General features: G+C 43.5%; 1 protein-coding gene across 1 annotated transcript in view; it reads left to right on the plus strand.

The window, feature by feature from the left end:
• The window catches only part of man1a2 (mannosidase, alpha, class 1A, member 2), a 170523-nt gene that overhangs the window by 78933 nt on the left and 70567 nt on the right, over positions 1 to 21023 (plus strand). Inside the window, exons 5-6 of the mRNA XM_034110158.2 lie at positions 260 to 378; positions 19133 to 19213. Coding sequence (XP_033966049.1) covers positions 260 to 378; positions 19133 to 19213 — 200 coding nt within the window. The remainder of the gene's footprint in view (positions 1 to 259; positions 379 to 19132; positions 19214 to 21023) is intronic.

Genomic DNA, 21023 nt, shown 5'->3' on the forward strand with positions numbered 1-21023 from the left:
TCAGTGATTGGCTGAGCCCCATTTTCATCTGTTTCCATGGACCTTGCAGTTCCTTTATGTGTTTGCATGCAGAAAAGTTTTAATTGAATATATTCAAATTCATCAGAGTAATTTATTATTCCTACTTTCCCCCTCACGATGAGACCCATTGTGTTTTGATATTCCTAATTCCCAGAGGACCAAGGTTTTGTGTAAAGAATATTAGTTAGTGCGTGACTGGATAAATGAATCAATTAGTTTTATTGTGTGTCTCGTGCAGGCAACTCCCAGCTGGGGGCGACCATTGTGGACGCGTTGGACAGCCTCTACATCATGGGTCTGCACGACGAGTTCAAGGACGGCCAGGAGTGGATCGAACAGAATCTGGACTTTGGAGTGGTGAGTGCCCAGATATTAAAAATAATAAAAGATATGCATATTTCCAGCAATATCAAGTGTCCTCACGGTTGGAACACCTGCTGTCGTTCAAGACGATCAAGAGGGTTGTTCTCAGTGGAAAACAGAAATCACACTGCCTCATTACCATCACCCTCCACCTTTATTTCTGTCCATCTCCTCCCTCCTCTAAGTCTCCGTTAACAACCTCCTTTCTTTTCCATCCCTCTTGTCAGTCAGATTTTCCCATCTCCTCATATATTTCTCTAAATCCTCCCCATGTGTCGTTTCCTCCTCCCTTCTTTCTGTCAATCAACCCCTCCCCCTCTTTTCCCTCCTGTTATGTTTAAACTGTTTCCTGCTGATTCCCACATCCCCCGTCTTACCCTTTATCTTGTCTTTTCACTGTACATCTTTTCATCTACAACTTCTTTGTAGTCTCTGGACATTACTGCTTTATTGCCTTCAATCTCCCCCCTTTTATTGCATTGGACTCTTGTATCTGTCCCTCTATCCATCATCTGCAATGCCTATTCAACCCTCCGTCTCTCCTCATAGTGTTTCCTTTGTACTTGCTTTATTCCCTTCTTAGTTCTCGGTCGTTTTCATTTATTTCTTGCCCTTCACCGTTTCTTTCATCCTTTCACCAGCTGTCTTTATTTACTCATCCATCATTCCCTAAATTGATACCAATTTGTATCTTTCATTTTCTGTCTCTTTCTCCACTGCCATGTATTCTTTCTTTCTGTCGTCCAATTGGTTTACTCACATTGATCCATCCTTCTGACATATGTCTCACTCCCTCTCCTCTCCTATTTACTCTTATATTTCCTTTTCTATCTGCTCCCCGATTCCAACTTGTCTGTCCTCCCTCCTTTATTCCCCCTTTCTCCCATAAATGTCACTTGAAATCATTATTCTGTCCATGCTTCCTCCTGGCACCACCTCCTCTATTTCTCTTACTCTCTGCCTGCTCCAACGCCTGACTCCTAAAGCTTTGTATTCCTCCCACTGAGGCAATCACAGGGCAGCAAGCAGGTAGGCAGAGGGGATCTCACGTTGAGACACTTGGAGGGCTAATTAACCTCGGATCACTGTGGTCGAGCAGCAGAAAGAGGGGTACAGGTGGAGGAAGAGGAGAAGAGTGAGGCTTAGATTGGATGGAGGATGGAGACCAGAGGAGACAGCAAGAGAAGTGTGAAGGAGGAGACATCGACAAGGAAGGGAGACCTGTGAAGATTCATTACAGACTGAGGAGGTTGGGATGGATGCACCAGGAAAGAGAGAGGAAGCAAGATCAGCCGTGAAGACAGACTGGGGGAGAAAAGATGGGGAAGGAAGATATGAAGAGGAGAAAGAGAGGGAACCTTTGAACACTGCTCTCTTATTATTATGTTATCACTTATTGTCTTAGCCAGACATGCCAGACAGTCCAGTGTTATTATCAGAACAGGATGGGTTGCTCAGAAGTGCCATTCATGTGCATGTCCCCGTCTTTCATGTGACGTGTTGCTGCATTCACATGATACGTGATCTTGTCTTTGATTGCCGTGAATTTGAGGTGAAAACAACCAGTTGTGTTTTTCGTTTCTGTGGTTACCGCCTCTGCTAGCTTGTGCCGCGACAAACAGTGGTCATCTGATTGGTTGAGCTTTGAAAGTGTCAAAGTTGGAATAATTTGAACTGGAGACCATTTTGAGATAATAAGGCCTCTTTAAGATACGATACGATATACTTTATTGTCCCCGTAAGGACATTTGTTCTGGACTCCGTCCTGCAGTTCCGCATACATGTACAGTACAAACATAGTAGACATTAAGAGACATACACATATCATCAGTCATACAGTACACCGTTTAATACACAGACGCACACACTGACAATGGCGACCTATTGCACAACCCTCATGGCCAACATTTAAAAAGTACATTTCATTTCATTTCATGTGAATGTTAAGAAGCTTAATGGACAGGTAGGAATGAGTGCTTATAGCGGTTCAGCCTGCTCTTGGGAACCCCTTCTTCTACCAGAAGGTAGGAGCTGGAATCCTGGGTGGAGTATGTGGGTGGGATCAGACACCATTTTGTTTGCCTGTCTGATAATGGACTGCTCGTATATCTTTTGGAGAGATGGGTGTTTTTTAACCCCCATAATTTTCATAGCAGTCTGAACCAGGCGAGCGATCTGTGACTTTGACTGCACTGTCAAGTCACCGTACCAGGCAGTGATACCATACCTCATGATGCTCTCCAACACTGCATGATAGAACGGTAACATGAACTTCTGGCCGACTCCGAAAGCCCGGAGTCGACGCAGAAAGTACAACCGCTGTTGAAGTCTAGAGCACAGACCTTGACCATGCGCCTTCCAGCTGAGTGTATTATCCAGATGGACACCAAGGTACTTATAGGAGCTGACCTGAGCTATGGGTTCATTGTGGATAACCACCGGGCTAAGGTCACCCACTGCCTTCGGGTCCCGCACCATCTCCTCAGTCTTCTTCACATTCAAATCACACCACTGCACAAATCTCTATCGAAAGATAAGACGTTCTTGATCCCATGGTAAAGTCAACAGCTACCGTGCTGTATATACGATTTTTTTTTTAATTGCTTCACTGCTACAAGCTGCAAAGTTAAAGTGATAAACATATTAATGCATCAATAATTATAATCCAACTATTTAATATATATATCATTCTGCAAAATGAGTACTTTTGGCATTTAACGTACATATTGAGGCCAATACATTTGTGCTTTTACAATTTAGTGTAGTCTTGTTTAAGTGCTGAGGAGTGCAGTAAGGGTTTCGTGGAAATTATGCACATTTATTGCACCACCCAAGTGTACCGTGCAACCTCATCTGACTCCCTTCTTTTCACCACACTTTACCCCAAATCCTTTGCTAGTAGCTCGTAAAAAGGCCATTTCCAGAAAAAAAAATATATATCAAAAAAAGCAGCGCAAGGATAATGACGAAACTGAACTTACTCTTTGCACTGCATAAAACTTCCTAACTTGATCGTTAACAGGAAGAATCTTCCCTTATAATGAACCTGAGACTTGTGTGCACTTTTGGAAGTCACGATGAATCTTAAAATACATCCATGGTGTGTGTGTGTGTGTGTGTGTGTGTGTGTGTGTGTGTGTGTGTGTGTGTGTGTGTGTGTGTGTGTGTGTGTGTGTGTGTGTGTGTGTGTGTGTGTGTGTGTGTGTGTGTGTGTGTGTGTGTGTGTGTGTGTGTGTGTGTGTGTGTGTGTGTGTGTGTGTGTGTGTGTGTGTGTGTGTGTGTGTGTGTGTGTGTGTGTGTGTGTGTGTGTGTGTGTGTGATACAGGTGTGTGTGTGTGTGTGTGATACATTTGAAATGAGTTGTAATGAGAAAGAGACGGCGCCGGTAATGTGTGAGGAGCTTTACAAGTCATGTAGATTTCAAACCCCAAAAAAATGTAATATACTGCAATGCAGATAGAAAATACATTCACCTGATGATGCGAACATGTTGGTTCTTTAAAAAAAAGTGTTCACATTAAAGTATGTTTTCTACTGCAATGATATCGAAAAAACCTTCAGGAGCAAAAAAAACACGGTGAGAGTTGTTTTTACAAATGCAACAACAAATAATAATATAATAATAATAATCCTTATATTTATTATAGCGCTTTATCAATGACTCTCAAAGCGCTTTACAAATACTCATTACACATACAGATCATACATGTAATGGTCATCGACTGTGGACAATACCCACAAAGACATGAATATGAATATGAGAAAATATGGCGAAATTGCAAATGTGTTGAGTGAATTGAGTATTACTCAGATGTAGATGGAAGAGAGAAAAGGAGACCCTCTGGTTACACAGGAGGGGGGTGGAGAGAGAAGATTAGGGGGAGGAGGAGAGGATGAGACTTGAAGCCCTTGTTAACCAGCGAGAGGAGGAGGGAGGTGTGTCGCTATGTTTTCATTAACAGCCTGGTTTAATGCCTTTATTCCTGAATGCATGCTTCAGGCACAGGATCCAGGAGTTAGCCTCCCCCTACTGTAACGTTCATGACATGTAAAGCTAGCTGGGGCTGATCCCAGCTGCACGGCCACGGCATTACTTAACCTTTTTGCTCAGGCCTTTTAACAAGACGGGGAACACCCTGGCTCACAGGTAGCAATACTTTTGGAGGCCTGCGGCGGCTTGGTGGATAATTGGCAGCAGAAGTGTTATTAAGCTTGGCCCTTGTGAAAATCAAAGATGTGTTCAACCCAGAGTCTGCAGCCACACCCAGCCTCTCTGCTCAGCGCTCTGAGGAAGGAATAAGGCCGTGGCCTGGATTTACATGCAGGAGATTAAAGACATCACTCTTAGTCACGTTTAATCACTCTCCTATGCATGCCTGTGTGACGGTTAGTTGTCTAACGGGACACTGGCCTTAACTGCTGCCGAGTGTGTGTTTGTCAGAGCCAGGTTGACCTTTCTAGTGAGGATGTTTGGCCCCTTTTTACATTATTAGCTTGTATTTACAACCATGAACGTCTTTGGTATATCTTAAAATCGGCACGTCTAAATACTGAGAGGTTGACGCTGTCGCACTTGCCTTTCAATGATGATTCCTTCTGCTTATAATTGGTACTTTTCACTTCAAGTTAACATTGTACTCGTCTCGATTGCCAAGATCTAGGAACATATTACTCCAACAGAGGCTGATGAGACGAGACATTACCACCTAATGTTCAGCAAGCAGGCACGTTTATGATCAAGATAACTGCATCCGAACCACATTTTCTTGGATACAAACCAAGTGGGAGCCCCCTATAAGTCATAACGTCTAATAATTCCGCACTGCAAAATAAAATTGGTATGTCCACAAACAGAGTAAATGCCACTTGTCCTTCCTAGACCCCTTTGACTTCTAATCAGTGATAAAGACTCTGAGCTCAAATGTTAACGCAACCAATAGAAACCAAGATCAAAATAGTAAACAACTGTAATTATTATTTAAGCAAATATGGAGTAAATTCACGGTGAGATTTAAGACATTTATTAAAGCGAATGTGTGAAACCTTCCTACAGTAAGGAAGATGTGTGTGTGTGTGTGTGTGTGTGTGTGTGTGTGTTTGTGTGGGTGTGTGTGTGTTGTGTGTGTGTTGTGTGTGGGTGTGTGGTGTGTGTGGTGTGTGTGTGGTGTGTGTGTGTGTGTGTGTGTGTGTGTGTTTGTGTGTTGTGTGTGTGTGTGTGGGGAGTGTGGTGTGTGTGGTGTGTAGTGTGTGTGTGTGTGTGTGCAGTAAAAACATGTATTCTTAAAAGTGTAGGTATAAAACAATACAAACAGTGTGTGTGTGTGTGTGTGTGTGTGTGTGTGTGTCATAACTTCCACTTGCCTCCATCTTACAGTAATTGCCAGAAGAGTGCATGTTGTACTAGTTTTCGACTGTCCATTACTCTCCTTTTGGACATAAAATCATAAAATCATAATGTTATGGCGCTCGCATGCTTTCAAACAAATGTGTGCACCTTTCCTCATGTGTTGTGTAACGCAATCCCTGCAGTCCCGCACCTGCCAGCCCCACATCCAGCAGGCGACCCACTAATGAATGAGTAAAGCTGCCATGTCAGGTCGAGCCAGGCAGTGAGTCATTGTTTGAGTGTCCAGTGTCCTGCTGAGGCCCCCGCGCTGCAGCCGGCCCCACATGATGGATGTGTCCGGCGGTGAGGTCCAAAGGATCCACCACATTAATGCATCGGCCTGTTAACTGCATCATTGAGTTGCAGAGATGTGAGAGATAAATTAGCGCTAGCTGTTAAAAAGTACGTTCCAGCCAAGCTTGATTAGATTTAATCAGAGGGGGAGAAAGGAGTTCCTTATTCAAATTGTTTGTATTAGTTAATCAACATCGTGACATTGTGTTCTTTCAGACGTAAGAGGCAAATAATCGGCCTCATGAATAACATTCTGCTGTAATTTGTCATGACGTTGACGAGCCTTTTTGGTCCTCTGCGGTGAAATCTGTCAAGTTCGTCTTGATTTAACGCCCCCTCTCCTAACCTTTCCAACATCCGCTTATAGCTCTCTGCTGAAGGAGGAAGACATTCGACATTGACTTCCTCAGCTCTGTGTGTGCCTCCATCTTGTCACCTTTTTGTCAGGCCTTGTGGATGACATGTTTTTCAGTTGATTCCCTTCAAACTTCAAGGACTGCCATCACTTATTTGAGCCTCAGCTTGTGTTACACTTCATATTTGCACAAACAGAAACAAACCACATACTGTGAAGGAAAACAAATAAAGAAAATAGTGGATGTCATATTTAGATGTATGTTTGTTGCCCTTGTCGAACAATATATGTGTCTGCAGTGGAAATACAGCCCAGATGCACTGTTTGAAAGGGAAGGGACTTATTCAGCTGAATCAAAGATGGATGTATGTTGAGTTTTTTAATATAATGTACCTTAACTTCTTTGCTGGGTATAAGAAAGCAGGTTCAAGTGCATGTCGAAGCTGCAAGTATTCTCTACGACCGTCTAAATGAAGATGATGATTCAAGAGTGCTGAAAGCGCTACTAATATTTTAATTTAAGTTTCTCACTGTTACGTGAATTAGGAGAAATAGGCGTCTCATTAATGTTGGAACGACTGTGGAGTTACATTGTGTGGTGTGAGGGTACCAAGATACATCTGACATTTTTATATGTATTCTTTAAAGGTCCCCTATTATACTGTTTTACATCAATATATTATAGCTCTCAGATATATACAGAACATGGCTCAGAAGTGTTTGGCTCCAAACACCAAACAGATCATTGTAGCATTACCCATAATCCCCTCTGTCTCAGCCCTGTTTCAAAAGTGCTGATTCACTGGGTGTTTCTCAATGTCGAGGACGCTTGCTTGGTAGCACATGTCTTCCGAGTCACTTGCTTCAGAAGCGAGGCAAGAATCCTTCCTACCCTCGGAAAACGAAGAATTGTGGAACAGGCTAACAGGTGTGCGTCATATGCGAGGCCCCGCCTTAAATGGAGCGCGTATTCCGCCGAAGATTTGGAAATTGGTCCGTGCGCAAAGCATTGTGGGGATTTTAATACCGGAGTCTGCACATGTGCAGCCTCGAAATTTCCCGCTACGAAGAACGCCGGTCTCGGTAGAATTCCAAGTATGCTGGACATTGGAACAGTCCTTTGGCGGCACTCGATGACGTAGTATGCTTGAAATAGGGGCTCTGGAGCAGCCTTATTCGACATTCTTCTTCGAGTCCGAGCCAGTATCGGGCACAGGCCACAGCTGATGGGGTAGGTTCTGCCAGGTCTTCTGGACTGCACCGGGGGGCATCGGCACATTCCAGTAGGTGGGACATTGTCTGCACTGATCCACAGCTGCACGTGTCTTCTGTGATGTAGTTCCACACTTGCATCAGTGCTTTGCACCTCCCCTGTTCCACACGCGGTCTATTAAGTGACTTCCAGGTTGTCCAGCCAAGGTCGTGGCCACGAGCGAGGCTTTCCGTTGGTGTGATTCCTCTGTCCAGCCATTCAAGAGCTCGTGTGTCATTTATTTGCCATTCATCTTCCCAGATGCTTCTTGTTTGGTTGTCTGGAGGGGCAGGACTGTCTGCACAAAACTGGCTCTGGATCGGAGCCTGCGTGGGGGTGCAAGGGGTGTCTGATGTCTGTCTCCTGTGTTCTCCGTTCATCTTGAGTGATACCTAGTCATCTGATGTGCGGGGTCCTCGACATTGAGAAACACCCTCTGTCTGTTACTTTAGATGAAAATAAGGAGCCCCTCCCCACGCCCCTCTGAGAGAGATTTGGTTAAAAAAACACAATGGTGCTCTAGGAGGAGATTCAGGTGATAAGGTGGGGGGGGTTACCTTGGTTGCTGATTGGCTAATGGCTACACAAGCCAAAACAAATCGTTATGACATCATAAAGTGGCCAAAATCTGATCAGCTCATTTTCAGACAGGTTTTTATAGAAATGGATCAAAAAGTGAGAGAATCTTTTTTCCTGAAACCTTCAGAGTCTCTTTCCACAGAGGGGACACATGTTGATGTAGAAGAGACATGAAGAAGAGGGGACACATGTTGATGAAGAAGAGACATGAAGAAGAGGGGACACATGTTGATGTAGAAGAGACATGAAGAAGAGGGGACACATGTTGATGTAGAAGAGACGTGAAGAAGAGGGGACACATGGTGATGTAGAAGAGACATGAAGAAGAGGGAACACATGTTGATGTAGAAGAGACATGAAGAAGAGGGGACACATGGTGATGTAGAAAGACATGAAGAAGAGGGGACACATGTTGATGTAGAAGAGACATGAAGAAAGAGACACATGTTGATGTAGAAGAGACATGAAGAAGAGGAGACACATGTTGATGTAGAGGAGACTGAAGAAGAGGGGACACATGTTGATGTGAAGAGACATGAAGAAGAGGGGACACGTGTTGATGTAGAAGAGACATGAAGAAGAGGGGACACATGTTGATGTGGAAGAGACATGAAGAAGAGGGGACACATGTTGATGTAGAAGAGACATGAAGAAGAGGGGACACATGTTGATGTGGAAGAGACATGAAGAAGAGGGGACACATGTTGATGTAGAAGAGACATGAAGAAGAGGGGACACATGTGATGTAAAGAGACATGAAGAAGAGGAGACACATGTTGATGTAGAAGACATGAAGAAGAGGGGACACATGTTGATGTAGAAGAGACATGAAGAAGAGGGGACACATGTTGATGTAGAAGAGACATGGAGAAGAGGGGACACATGTTGATGTAGAAGAGACATGGAGAAGAGGGGACACATGTTGGTGTAGAAGAGACATGAAGAAGAGGGGACACATGTTGATGTAGAAGAGACATAAAGAGTAGAAGAGACATGAAGAAGAGGAGACACATGTTGATGTAGAAGAGACATGAAGAAGAGGGGACACATGTTGATGTAGAAGAGACATGAAGAAGAGGGGACACATGTTGATGAAAAGACATGAAGAAGAGGGGACACATGTTGATGTAGAAGAGACATGAAGAAGAGGGGACACATGTTGATGTAGAAGAGACGTGAAGAAGAGGGGACACATGTGATGTAGAAGAGACATGAAGAAGAGGGAACATGTTGATGTAGAAGAGACATGAAGAAGAGGGGACACATGGTGATGTAGAAGAGACATGAAAGAGGGGACACATGTTGATGTAGAAGAGACATGAAGAAGAGGAGACACATGTTGATGTAGAAGAGACATGAAGAAGAGGACACATGTTGATGTAGAAGAGGGGACACATGTTGATGTGGAAGAGACATGAAGAAGAGGGGACACGTGTTGATGTAGAAGAGACATGAAGAAGAGGGGACACATGTTGATGTGGAAGAGACATGAAGAAGAGGGGACACATGTTGATGTAGAAGAGACATGAAGAAGAGGGGACACATGTTGATGTGGAAGAGACATGAAGAAGAGGGGACACATGTTGATGTAGAAGAGACATGAAGAAGAGGGGACACATGGTGATGTAGAAGAGACATGAAGAAGAGGAGACACATGTTGATGTAGAAGAGACATGAAGAAGAGGGGACACATGTTGATGTAGAGAGACATGAAGAAGAGGGGACACATGTTGATGTAGAAGACATGGAGAAGAGGGGACACATGTTGATGTAGAAGAGACATGAAGAAGAGGGGACACATGTTGATGTAGAAGAGACATGAAGAAGAGGGGACACATGTTGATGTAGAAGAGACATAAAGAGTAGAAGAGACATGAAGAAGAGGAGACAACTGTTGATGTAGAAGAGACATGAAGAAGAGGGGACACATGTTGATGTAGAAGAGACATGAAGAAGAGGGGACACATGTTGATGTAGAAGAGACATGGAGAAGAGGGGACACATGTTGATGTAGAAGAGACATGGAGAAGAGGGGACACATGTTGGTGTAGAAGAGACATGAAGAAGAGGGGACACATGTTGATGTAGAAGAGACATGAAGAAGAGGGGACACATGTTGATGTAGAAGAGACATGAAGAAGAGGGGACATGTTGATGTAGAGAGACATGAAGAAGAGGGGACACATGGTGATGTAGAAGAGACATGAAGAAGAGGGGACACATGGTGATGTAGAAGAGACATGAAGAAGAGGGGACACATGTTGATGTAGAAGAGACATGAGAAAGGGGACACATGTTGATGTAGAAGAGAGGTGAAGAAGAGGGGACACATGGTGATGTAGAAGAGACGTGAAGAAGAGGGGACACATGTTGATGTAGAAGAGACATGGAGAAGAGGGGACACATGTTGATGTAGAAGAGACATGAAGAAGAGGGACACATGTTGATGTAGAAGAGACATGAAGAAGAGGGGACACATGTTGATGTAGAAGAGACATGAAGAAGAGGGGACACATGTGATGTAGAAGAGACATGAAGAAGAGGGACACATGTGATGTAGAAGACATGAAGAAGAGGGGACACATGTTGATGTAGAAGAGACATGGAGAAGAGGGGACACATGTTTGATGTAGAAGAGAGGTGAAGAAGAGGGGACACATGTTGATGTAGAAGAGACATGGAGAAGAGGGGACACATGTTGATGTAGAAGAGAGGTGAAGAAGAGGGGACACATGTTGATGTAGAAGAGAGGTGAAGAAGAGGGGACACATGTTGATGTATATACGATTAAATACATGAACAAGTGGATTTTGCATAATAGGTTACCTTCAAAACAAAATCAACATGTTTGGTTGGTTATCAAAATTGCTCTTTTCTATTGAGTAATTGAGTGTCCATGATCTACTGTACACACACATGTCGTGGTGAGTTGAAAGAGGATAGGCTTTATTTGATTGATCACCACAATTAATAACTAGAACTTGAAAGACTAAGCCACACTGTACATATATTAACCACATCATTCCTGACAGTCTGACACCAAAGGTACTTTAACTGTAGTGACAGTGGAATAACAAACTGGAAGTATCCATGGCAGGTCCTGCATACAAAGTACATGTTTAAAGATGTTTTGACAGATTCTGTTTGAACTGGTGGATATTAATGGTGGATATTATTAATAGAAAAGGTTTGTAAAGTGGATTCTCAGGGGAGAGCAAATACATGTTATTAAGAGCTACGGTATCTTGTGATCAGAGGTTGCTCTCGACTTTTTCACTGCCCGTCATTTTGACGGACAGGATCATAAAACTTCTGTCAAAATCCAGAATTACCCGTCGGCCTTTACACAACTCTGACGAGGGGGGGGGAAGCATGCTCGTGAACTGTCAACTGGAGAGACAGTTCGCGGTGTTATGCATGGCTGCTGCACCTCGCGGGAGCGTGCACAGCGTACAGCCAAAACTCAGACATTTGAATGATTTGTGCGGCACAGTTAGGTTTGGAAACGGTATTATTTCCTTTCTGGAGGGCATATGCACAACACGGCAGAACACCGGAGCCTCGCTGCGGGGTAACTTTGGCGCTGTTCCGAGTTTGTTCTAATCTGTCAAAATAACACGGACTGCTTTCAGATTTGTCCGTCATTGTTAAAAATAATATTCGGTGAACATAAGAGAATAAAAGGAGTCTGCTTTCCTATTTCGTGCTTTCAGAACAAAACCATTTATTTTAATCTAAACTTCTATTCTTGTGCCGCTCTCATGCACCGTCGCACAACCTACATTATGTTATTCATCGCTTTCCCATCGGTATTCCCTGCCGGCGTTTTTGAATTGGAGCTGTTTTATTGGTTCCGGCCTGGGTTTCTAAACTACAGCTGTAAACGGCTAACGAGTGTGACTGACGGAGAGGAGTTGGATGGATGCTGCCACACAAAGCTGGCCTTGAGCTTTACGATATCTTCCTCCCGTCCTCACTCAGCTCAACACATCATCCTCTCCATGACTAGCAGCCCTACTTGCCTCCTCATGCTCTTGAACTTTTCACATTAATTCGATTATTTTAAAGCAGGGGTGTCAAACTCAAGGCGCGTGGGCCAAATTCGGCCCTTGACCTCATTTTATGTGGCCCGAAAGAGCTTTCAAAGAATATAATATACAATACAATTGGTGTAATGGTTGATTATTTGCTTTCAATTATTTGCCCTAGACTTCTGCTTTCAGACGTAGTTATTTTGAAGTTATTACCAGAACTGATAATAATCCAATGCAGAGGCAAAATGTAATATAATACATTATTTAATATATGTTATATATTTATATAGTCTTAAAGTTACAACCGGCCCTTTGAGTGCAATCTAATGTGGCCCACCATGAAATGGAGTTTGACACCCCTGTGTTAAAGGAATGTATGTTTGCAAACACTTAATAAATGGTTTGTTTTAAATGACGGATGTTGCTGTAAAGCTGTCCATTGCTGCTACATAAATATGTCTTTAATAAATGTGACATTATCTACTTAAAACGATTATTTTATGCTATATGAAGCGTAAAAAATGCGTACCGGATTAATAATTGAGAAGATTTGAGACTTGATTAATGTATATATGCTAATTTGCTCCAGTGTTTCAATTAGAAGAAAGAATTTAAAATATTTATAAGGTAAATGCATACCGGTTTTGACCGCAAATACAAACAAAAGACCGATCATTTAAACCGGTGGGAAAACCTCGTGACAGAGGCAAGAGCGGTCGAGATACAGTCTCAGGGGTCTCAGACAAAGTGGGGTCTACTCAGAAAGAGAAGAGCGTGGGAGGAGCTGCTGAGATGAGAGCCATTCTTCGCCTCGTCTCTCTTACAGTCAGGGTCTGTCCCTCTGTCAGCACAACGGCACACATGGATCTGAGGGGAGGGTTTCATGACACATTCAGTGTGCACAATCATTCCACCTCAAGGTGAACGTGGCTCTTCGCTCTTGATGTCTTCCTTGAGCTGACACAAACCACTTTGATGCAGTCCCCTTTGTTTCAGGAGGGCATCAGATTGTTACAGCTATGAGTAGGGCTGCTCGATTACGGCAAAAATCATAATCTCGATTATTTGGGTCAATAATTGATATCACGATTATTAAAAACGATTATCCATGTACGGAGCGTCCACATAGCAGCGTGCGTTGACGCTTGGCGGTGGGCGTGTCTGAAGCTTGGGGATTTTTTGCGACCAACCCAATCACATGCATCTCCCGCCCCCGGCATACAAAGCAAGAGCAATGTTAAAACGAAGTACACTGGATATAAAATCCCCAAACAGGCGAAAACCTACCAGTTTCACCCACTGTCTCTGCCTCCTCCCTCCAAGCCTCGCTCCTCCGGTTTGTATCCCGGTAGAGAACAGAGACTGATCAAACAGCACCGGGCGATTCACTTCCGCTGTAATGCATTTTCCCTCCATTTTTTTGAATATGAGGAAATGACCTGCGTAGTGTCTCCCAGCATACACGCGGTTTGATTGGCTAGCGCTTGTACTGGCAGATTTGCCTAAACGGGATTTCATTGGCTGACGCTTCTGCCGAGGCGCCATAAGTTGAACATTGCTCAACTTTTGAAGCGAGCAACGCCAGCAACGCTCCACGTTGCTTCCCACAATGCAGTTCGGCTAAAAGTGACGTCACCCCAAATACAGTGAATGGGCAGAAGCGTTGGAAGCTTCAACGCACGCCGCCGTGTGGACGGGCCGTTACGTCTTTGAAAGCATCCATTTATTGAAAAAAGAACAGTATGTTTTTAACAGTTGATTACCCTGAACTTTGAGTATAATTCAACTGAAAAACCTATATAAAAAAAAATAATAATAATAATCGTTTTATTTCGATTACGTTGTTTTCGGAATCGTTGCAAGCCAAAATCGTAATTGCGATTAAAATACGAATAATTGATTAGCCCTAGCTATGAGGCCAAATCTAAACAACTCACTGAGACAAGATGTAGGAAAAGCTCCACATGATGCACTTCACACCACGCCTAGACTTAAGGCTGTGGTCCACAGTGAAAAATGATCTAGTGGAAATGATAGTCCTGAGCTAAATGACAATGTATGACGGCTTCAGACACTGGCAGAAAGGCACAAGGCAGACAGAGCCTATCGGATGTATTAAGAGTGCAGGGCAGTACGTCCGCTGACCCAGACTGAAGGGTGTTACGGTTGAGCATCGAAACATGTTCTGAATATTCTGCGGACACCTGCTCCTGACTCGAGACTGCAGACGCCTCAGCTGGTTACATAAGATGCACAGAGCAGTGGAAAATATACTTCTTCCAAGGTTTCAAAGGTTTGCAATCTTCAGCGTAGTTTCTGGTAACAGTGCAACATACATTCCACTTAAAACACGAAGAAAATAACAATAACAAATAGTGCAAGTGGTACATGGACTGTATTTACAGAGCGCTTTATCACGTCTTCACAAGTTATTATCCACGCATTCATACGGAGCATCGTGCCACTTTGCTCAAGGACTTAACATTCACACGCTGTTGGCAATCGGGAGCAACTCGGGGTTAAGTAGCTTGCCCAACGATACATCAACATGCTGACTGCAGGGGCTGTGGTCATGGTGCAAGGAAACATCAGCAATATGTAAATGTAGAGAAAATAAGATAAAACATTGAACACTGTGCAGTAGAATAAATGCAGTTTACGGTAATGACTTGTAAATATGTGGATATGTGGAATAAGCCTACAGCAGCAGACAGTATATATAAGTCCCACTTTTAGACGTGTTCTTCCACCTCTCCCCCTCTGTACCCCCTGTGGAGCGCGGTTACTGTGAACCGAGGTAGTTCTCGCTGCCCTTTAGAGGCACGTGCCGGTTAATTCCTCATCCCTTGTGTGTTTTCACTCCCCATGTGAAAGTATATGAGCTAGGTCACATTGTAATGGTCTGCAAGGTGTGCAGTCTTACGGCGTTATGGTACCGAGGGATTGACTACAGAGAATAGTTATGATGTGGCCCAAAACACTTAAAGCAATTGTTAGTGTTCTTAAGAAAAGTAAAGGGCCGCACGCTGACCTGAGCTCGCAGACTGCTGAGAGGAGTCCCAGTTAGGCTGTGCTTTTTGTAAACAAGGACACTAGGGTGAGCAGCAGCAGACTTTCTCCCCGTCCACCCCAAGCTGCAGAGTAACAGCCAGGGTGACAACTGCAGGCGTAATTAGTGGGAGAAATATGCATGCACCTCGTGTGTGTGTGTTTATCCACTCATCGTTTACATTGCTTGAAATGTCTGGCTTTAGTTTAAAGTGCTGAGAAGCTTTAAAGGAAACTCTTAAGGCTCTCGTACAATATGTGCCAGTCACATTCATACTGTAGGCAGGTTGAAGAACTGTTGACTCAATGATTGTTTCTCTTGGTTTCATTCATTTCAATTGGAGATTCAATGCTTTCCACGTGAACCTCCTGCTTAGCTCCGCAGTGATGGAACATGTGACTTAAAGGGGACCTATTATGCAAAATCCTCTTCTTCATGTCTCTTCTACATCACCATGTGTCCCCTCTTCTCCATGTCTCTTCTACATCAACATGTGTCCCCTCTTCTTCATGTCTCTTCTACATCAACATGTGTCCCCTCTTCTTCATGTCTCTTCTACATCAACATGTGTCCCCTCTTCTCTGTCTCTTCTACATCAACATGTGTCCCCTCTTCTTCATGTCTCTTCTACATCAACATGTGTCCCCTCTTCTTCATGTCTCTTCTACATCAACATGTGTCCCTCTTCTTCATGTCTCTTCTACATCAACATGTGTCCCCTCTTCTTCATGTCTCTTCTACATCAACATGTGTCCCCTCTTCTTCATGTCTCTTCTACATCAACATGTGCCCCTTCTTCATGTCTCTTCTCATCAACATGTGTCCCCTCTTCCACCTCTCTTCTACATCAACATGTGTCCCCTCTTCTTCATGTCTCTTCTACATCAACATGTGTCCCTCTTCTTCATGTCTCTTCTACATCAACATGTGTCCCCTCTTCTTCACCTCTCTTCTACATCAACATGTGTCCTCCTTCTCACGTCTCTTCTACATCAACATGTGTCCCCTCTTCTTCAGTCTCTTCATCAACATGTGTCCCCTCTTCTTCATCTCTCTTCTACATCAACATGTGTCCCCTCTTCTTCATGTCTCTTCTACATCAACATGTGTCCCTCTTCTTCACCTCTCTTCTACATCAACATGTGTCCCCTCTTCTTCACGTCTCTTCTACATCAACATGTGTCCCCTCTCTTCACGTCTCTTCTACATCAACATGTGTCCCCTCTTCTTCACCTCTCTTCTACATCAACATGTGTCCCTCTTCTTCATGTCTCTTCTACATCAACATGTGTCCCCTCTTCTTCACTCTCTTCTACATCAACATGTGTCCCCTCTTCTTCATGTCTCTTCTACATCAACATGTGTCCCCTCTTCTTCACCTCTCTTCTACATCAACATGTGTCCCCTCTTCTTCACGTCTCTTCTACATCAACATGTGTCCCTCTTCTTCACGTCTCTCTCTACATCAACAGTGTCCCCTCTTCTTCACCTCTCTTCTACATCAACATGTGTCCCCTCTTCTTCATGTCTCTTCTACATCAACATGTGTCCCCTCTTCTTCATGTCTCTTCTACATCAACATGTGTCCCCTCTTCTTCACGTCTCTTCTACATCAACATGTGTCCCCTCTTCTTCATGTCTCTTCTACATCAACATGTGTCCCTCTTCTTCATGTCTCTTCTACATCAACATGTGTCCTCTCTTCTTCATTCTCTTCTACATCACATGTGTCCCCTCTTCTTCACGTCTCTTCTTCGACATCAACATGTGTCCCCTCTTCTTCACGTCGCTTCTACATCAACATGTGTCCCCTCTTCTTCATGTCTCTTCTACACCAATGTGTCCCCTCTTCTTCACCTCTCTTCTACATCAACATGTGTCCCCTCTTCTTCACTTCTTCTACATCAACATGTGTCCCCTTCTTCACGTCTCTTCTACAATCAACATGTGTCCCCTCTTCTTCACCTCTCTTCTACATCAACATGTGGTCCCCTCTTCATTCATGTCTCTTCTACATCACATGTGTCCCCTCTTCTTCATGTCTCTTCTACATCAACATGTGTCCCCTCTTCTTCACGTCTCTTCTACATCAACATGTGTCCCCTCTTCTTCATATCTCTTCTACATCAACATGTGTCCCCTCTTCTTCTCTATGTCTCTTCTACATCAACATGTGTCCCCTCTTCTTCATGTCTCTTCTACATCAACATGTGTCCCCTCTTCTTCATGTCTCTTCTACATCAACATGTGTCCCCTCTTCTTCATGTCTCTTCTACATCAACATGTGTCCCCTCTCTTCTCATGTCTCTTCTACATCAACATGTGTCCCCTCTTCTTCATGTCTCTTCTACATCAACATGTGTCCCCTCTTCTTCATGTCTCTTCTACATCAACATGTGTCCCCTCTTCTTCATGTCTCTTCTACATCAACATGTGTCCCCTCTTCTTCATGTCTCTTCTACATCAACATGTGTCCCCTCTTCTTCATGTCTCTTCTACATCAACATGTGTCCCCTCTTCTTCATGTCTCTTCTACATCAACATGTGTCCCCTCTTCTTCATGTCTCTTCTACATCAACATGTGTCCCCTCTTCTCATGTCTCTTCTACATCAACATGTGTCCCCTCTTCTTCATGTCTCTTCTACATCAACATGTGTCCCCTCTTCTTCATGTCTCTTCTACATCAACATGTGTCCCCTCTTCTTCATGTCTCTTCTACATCAACATGTGTCCCCTCTTCTCATGTCTCTTCTACATCAACATGTGTCCCCTCTGTGGAAAGAGACTCTGAAAGTTTCAGGAACAAAGATTCTCTCTCTTTTTGATCCATTTCTATAAAAACCTGTCTGAAAATGAGCTGATCAGATTTTGGCCACTTTATGATGTCATAACGATGTGTTGTCTTGTGTAACCATTAGCCAATCAGCAACCAAGGTAACCCCCCCCCCCCCTTATCACCTGAATCTCCTCTAGAGCACCATTGAGTTCTTTGTAACCAAATGTCTCTCAGAGGGGCGTGGGGAGGGGCTCCTTATTTTCATCTAAGTAACAGACAGAGAATCAGCACTTTGGAAACAGGGCTGAAACAGAGGGGATTATGGGTAATGCTGCAATGATCTGTTTGGTGTTTAGCCAATCAGAGACAGTTCTGTATATATCTGAGAGCTATAATAGATTGATGAAAACAGTATACTAGGGGACCTTTAACTTGAATCAGCATTGAAGTCTGGATAAAAACGACACAAAGAAACTCGTATTTGATCCCAACACTAAATGTTAGTAGTCAGTGTAATAACACCTCTGATATTCTCCCTGAAAATTAATGTTATAACGTTGCGTAAATATATTTGTTCTGTGCTTACAGAGGTTTCCTGAATTGTAGGCACGTCTGATACAAAAGGCAAACCCTTCCTGAATCGCTGACTATTAAAACTAAAGAGGACAGAAGGTCATAGGCGTCTTAATTACATGTCCCGTGTAATATGTATTTATGTGTGTTATTATTAATAAGGCTGTAAAGCAGGGATTACGTTTTGATTCTTCTTATTGCTGCTGTTGGGTAACCTGTTTTTCAAGTCTCAGATATTTGTAAAGGTTGTGCAAACCACTTGATACACAAACTGGAGTACAAAAGTGAGCAAAACGAAACACAATGCGTGCAGATAGTATTCTTTTTAAGTTAAAATAAACTTCCCATTGAAGATACCAACACACTTTATAACTACGTAAATAACAAATTAAGAAAAAAATGTGTTTCATTCTTACTGAGTTTTCTTCTCTTTGCTCTTGTTTTCCCAGAATGCCGAGGTGTCTGTGTTTGAGGTCAACATTCGTTTCATAGGAGGACTGCTGGCCGCCTACTACCTCTCTGGACAGGAAGTGAGTTCTCTTCTGTGTGTTTTTATAACCTGAACAGCAGCTGGATGGAAAAAGGAATACAGAAAAGAACCAAGGAGGCTCTTCTTCCTCTTCTTCCTCTCCTCCGTTCATGTGAAGGCAGGTTTGGGCTCTTGGTTAGGAGCAAATGGAAATTAAATGTACCGTACTTTTCGGACTATAAAGCGCACCTGCATATAAGCCGCAGCAGCTAAATTGTCCGTCTGTCTTGCTCTCGTTCTGTCTCTCGGTTCCACTTTCACTTTGGCGCGCTGCCTGTCTCACTCTTTTCCGGCCTCCAGCTTTTCCTGCTGGAGCCGCCGCTTAGAGGTGGCGGGCGCGGACCGGTCATAGAGCCCATAGAGTTAAAGGTGGTTAATTTTACCTGTAAAATCCATAGATTTAGGAGGTTCCCTAGTGGCCACTAGCTGTACAAAAAAAATGGGGAAAAAAAGTCGCGGCTTATAGTCCGAAAAGTACGGTATCTCTTTTTGTGTTTTGTTTCACTGTCGATCCGTCCTCGCAGCTTTCAGGCCCAGCCATGCAGTGCTTCCTCTGTCATGAGAGCTAATACATCAAATATGTGTTCAGTACAGCACCCACATCCACTACTTAAAATACTGCTTTATTACACGTTGAATGATTATTGGTAGTGACTCTGAAGCTTCAGTTCTGGTTGCTAACAGCTGAACCGACAGTAACTTAGCAGGGGAGTGAATACAACAAACACCAGTAGCAGTTGTTGGTGTTTTTATAAGAACACATCTAAATTATCATTTTATATTGTGGACTTTGTTGCTTACAAACTGGATGTTGAGGTTGAGATGTCTGTTTGCATCTGGGTTGTACTCATTAATCATTACTTTAATGATTAATGTAATATGACAGGACAGGAAATATCAGGTATTTTTCTCGTCAGTCGTGTTTTTTTCAGTCATTATTTCATTTTTCGACTTCAAAAGACGCCTGGATCTATTTTTGACAGTCGCATACAGTAGCTGTTCAGGTGTTTCCTCAGAAAAGAGCACTAACTGAAGATGAATCATATATTGAAAGTTGACAGTCTCCTTTATGATTAGAATAGCTTTTCTTGTTGATGTTTTTTTATGAAAGAAGCAATAACAATTTAATACCAAAGCAGATAACTTGGTATATATATTTCCGTTGGTAAAAGCAAGAAAACAGTGAAGCTGATCTTATCGCCTACAAGTTTTACTCCTACAAAATAAACTTTAAAAACACATTCAACTTTGCCCGAGCGCACTGAGTGATCCAAAGGGCGTGGTTTTGCTTTTTGAAAGTGACTAACACAGATGTGAAATCACTGAATAACAACTAAGCTACAAGCAAGACTTAAAGTCGCTTACTATTCCCCACTCTTGCCCTCCAATTCCCCGCTCGATGCATCCTCCTCCTCCTCCTCTTTCGCCCCCAAAAATCAAACTCAGTCATTCATCAGCGCTCAGTCGAGGGATAATAGAAGCAGTGGGTGGTGGGGGGGAGGAGGGTGATGGAGCATGGAGGGCTGAGGGGAGACAGTGATGGAGGGAGGGTGGAGGAACGGAGGGTGTGTGAAGGTGATGCTCACAGATAAAGAGATGGGAGGAGAGAAGGAGGATGATGAATGGCCGAGTGGACAGAAAGCGAGTGAGGCTCATTCTTCGCTGCCGTTGGACATGTCCTTGAGCAAGGCACTTAACCCCTCAGCTGCTCCAGTCAACCAGCAGCAGAATACATGTGATACTGGGTAGCGCCAAGGGACATTTGGGTTTAACTGCGTTCAGAATACAGTGGTGTTGGGGATGAAGTGAGG

Source organism: Pseudochaenichthys georgianus, chromosome 21 (genome assembly GCF_902827115.2).
Source record: "Pseudochaenichthys georgianus chromosome 21, fPseGeo1.2, whole genome shotgun sequence".
NCBI classification, from domain to species: Eukaryota; Metazoa; Chordata; class Actinopteri; order Perciformes; family Channichthyidae; genus Pseudochaenichthys; species Pseudochaenichthys georgianus.